The 3,271-nt window shown below is 51.2% G+C and overlaps 1 protein-coding gene across 3 annotated transcripts in view; it reads left to right on the top strand.

Annotated features, from left to right (window-relative positions):
• LOC135564272 (serine/threonine-protein kinase Sgk1-like) overlaps positions 1–1,269 on the top strand; it is an 11,005-nt gene extending 9,736 nt beyond the window's left edge. For all 3 annotated transcript variants that reach the window (XM_065008549.1, XM_065008550.1, XM_065008548.1), the window contains exons 9-10: positions 389–478; positions 595–1,269. In XM_065008549.1, coding sequence (XP_064864621.1) covers positions 389–478; positions 595–762 — 258 coding nt within the window. In that variant the 3' untranslated portion in view covers positions 763–1,269. The remainder of the gene's footprint in view (positions 1–388; positions 479–594) is intronic.
• The last annotated feature ends 2,002 nt before the right edge of the window (positions 1,270–3,271 follow it).

Consider the following 3,271-nt stretch of genomic DNA (forward strand, 5'->3'; position numbering starts at 1 on the left):
GAGAGAGGGGCAAACAAAGACAGAGAGAGGGACAAACAAAGACAGAGAGAGAGACAAACAAAGACAGAGAGAGAGACAAACAAAGACAGAGAGAGGGACAAACAGACAAACAATGAGAGAGAGACAAACAGACAAACAAAGAGAGAGAGAGAGAGACAAACAGACAAACAAAGGGAGAGAGACAAAAAAAGAGAGAGAGAGAGACAAACAAAGAGAGAGAGAGAGACAAACAAAGAGAGAGAGAGAGTGAGACAGCGAGAGAGAGGGACAGAGAAGAGAGGGACAGAGAAAGAGAGGGACAAAGAGAGAGAGAGTGAGACGGGAAGTGTGTGTGTAGATTACACTTGTAATTATGTATCTAAGACTTTCCTCTCTCTCTCTCTCTCAGGAGGAGATCAAGAACCACATGTTCTTCTCCCCCATCAACTGGGATGACCTGACCGCTAAGAAGCTCACCCCCCCTTTCAATCCAAACGTGGTACGTTCCCTTCAATAGCACAACATACAGGACACGTTCCAGTACATTCCCTTCAATAGTTTGTTCATACATTCAGTTCAATAAATCACATTTATTGAATCTCTCTCTCTCTCCAGACGGGCCCTAACGACCTTCGCCACTTTGACACAGAGTTCACAGACGAACCCGTCCCCTCATCCATTGGCTGTTCCCCTGACTCCTCCCTCATCACTGCCAGCATCAAGGAGGCAGCCGAGGCCTTCCTAGGGTTCAGCTACGCTCCTTCCATGGACTCATACCTGTAGGCCAGAACCCTAGAGAGCATCCTATAGACTCATGATAGACCAGGACCCTAGAGGGCATCCTATAGACTCATGATAGACCAGGACCCTAGAGGGCATCCTATAGACTCATGATAGACCAGGACCCTAGAGGGCATCCTATAGACTCATGATAGACCAGGACCCTAGAGGGCATCCTATAGACTCATGATAGACCAGGACCCTAGAGGGCATCCTATAGACTCATGATAGACCAGGACCCTAGAGGGCATCCTATAGGCTCATGATAGACCAGAATGATAGACTCCTATAGACTCATGATAGACCAGAACCCTAGAGGGCATCCTATAGACTCATGATAGACCAGAACCATAGACTCCTATAGACTCATGATAGACCAGAACCATAGACTCCTATAGACTCATTATAGACCAGACCCATAGACTCCTATAGACTCATGATAGACCAGAACCATAAACTCCTATAGACTCATGATAGACCAGAACCATAAACTCCTATAGACTCATGATAGACCAGAACCATTGACTGCTATAGACTCATTATAGACCAGAACCATTGACTGCTATAGACTCATGATAGACCAGAACCATATACTCCTATAGACTCATGATAGACCAGAACCATTGACTGCTATAGACTCCTGGCTATAAACCTCCATGAATTATTACCTATGGGACACATCATAGACATTCCTATGAATTGACTAACTAGGACGGACTCCCCATGTCAGGGAGGTACACACCTGTAGTCCCCCTCCCGTCCCTCCGTCAGACTCACTACACACAACCTCTTCCCTCTCCATGATGGACTTGTACCCCCCTCAGACCCCACCCGAATCCTAACCCAGAGTGGAGGTTATTTTACACACGTCTCGTTGAAACGTCTCGACAGGTTCTGTTGTCTCTTCACCCCGGATCACGTCTCGCTGAAACGTCTCGACAGGTTCTGTTGTCTCTTCACCCCGGATCACGTCTCGCTGAAACATCTCGACAGGTTCTGTTGTCTCTTCACCCCGGATCACGTCTCGCTGAAACGTCTCGACAGGTTCTGTTGTCTCTTCACCCCGGATCACGTCTCGCTGAAACGTCTCGACAGGTTCTGTTGTCTCTTCACCCCGGATCACGTCTCGCTGAAACGTCTCGACAGGTTCTGTTGTCTCTTCACCCCGGATCACGTCTCGCTGAAACGTCTCGACAGGTTCTGTTGTCTCTTCGCCCCGGATCACGTCTCGCTGAAACGTCTCGACAGGTTCTGTTGTCTCTTCACCCCGGATCACGTCTCGCTGAAACGTCTCGACAGGTTCTGTTGTCTCTTCACCCCGGCTCACGTCTCGACAGGTTCTGTTGTCTCTTCGCCCCGGATCACGTCTCGACAGGTTCTGTTGTCTCTTCGCCCCGGATCACGTCGACTGAAACGGGACTTAGAGGATGATTCATTTAATGATGATTGGTTAATTGATTGATTGTGGTGAGGAAGAAAGCGAAGCTGCTAGTATCTACGGTTCTGTATCTAAGTTCTGTTTTAAAGAACCTGGACCGATACAAAGAGGACATGGATCGCATCCCAAATGGCACCCTATTTGCCATATATAGTGCACTACTTTTGCCCAGGGCTCTGTCACTTTGGGATACAGTGGGATGGACAGAATGCTTTGTGGTGTTGAGATCCGTCCGATCCCCTAGACCCTACTCTCTACCCCCTACCCCCTACTCCCTACTCTCTACCCCCTACTCCCTACCCCCTACTCCCTACCCCCTACTCCCTACCCCCTACCCCTACTTCCTACTCTCTACCCCCTACTCCCTACCCCCTACTCCCCTACCCCCTCCCTACTACCCCTACCCCCTACCCCTACCCCTACCCCTACCCCTACCCCCTACTCCCCTACCCCCTACCCCCTACTCCCTACTACCCTACCCCCTACTCCCCTACCCCCTACCCCTACCCCCTACTCCCTACCCCTACTCCCTACCCCCTACCCTCTACCCCCTACTCCCTACCCCCTACTCTCTACCCCCTACTCCCTACTCCCTACCCCCTACTCCCTACCCTCTACCCCCTACTCTCTACCCCCTACTCTCTACCCCTACTCCCTACCCCCTACTCCCTACCCCCTACTCCCTACTCTCTACTCCTACTCTCTACCCCCTACCCCTCTACCCCTACCCCTACCCCTACTCCCTACCCCCTACTCCCTACTCTCTACCCCCTACCCCCTACTCCCTACTCTACCCCCTACTCCCTACCCCCTACTCCCTACCCCTACTCCCTACTCCCTACTCCCTACCCCCTACTCCCTACTCTCTACTCTCTACCCCTACTCCCTACCCTCTACTCCCTACTCCCTACTCCCTACCCTCTACTCTCTACTCCCTACTCCCTACCCTCTACTCTCTACTCCCCTATCCCCTACTCCCTACTCCCTACCCCTACCCTCTACTCCCTACTCCCTACTCCCCTACTCCCTACTCTCTACTCCCTACTCCCTCCTCTCTACTCTCTCTACTCCCTA

The sequence above is a fragment of the Oncorhynchus nerka genome, linkage group LG24 (assembly GCF_034236695.1).
Source record: "Oncorhynchus nerka isolate Pitt River linkage group LG24, Oner_Uvic_2.0, whole genome shotgun sequence".
Classification (NCBI taxonomy): Eukaryota; Metazoa; Chordata; class Actinopteri; order Salmoniformes; family Salmonidae; genus Oncorhynchus; species Oncorhynchus nerka.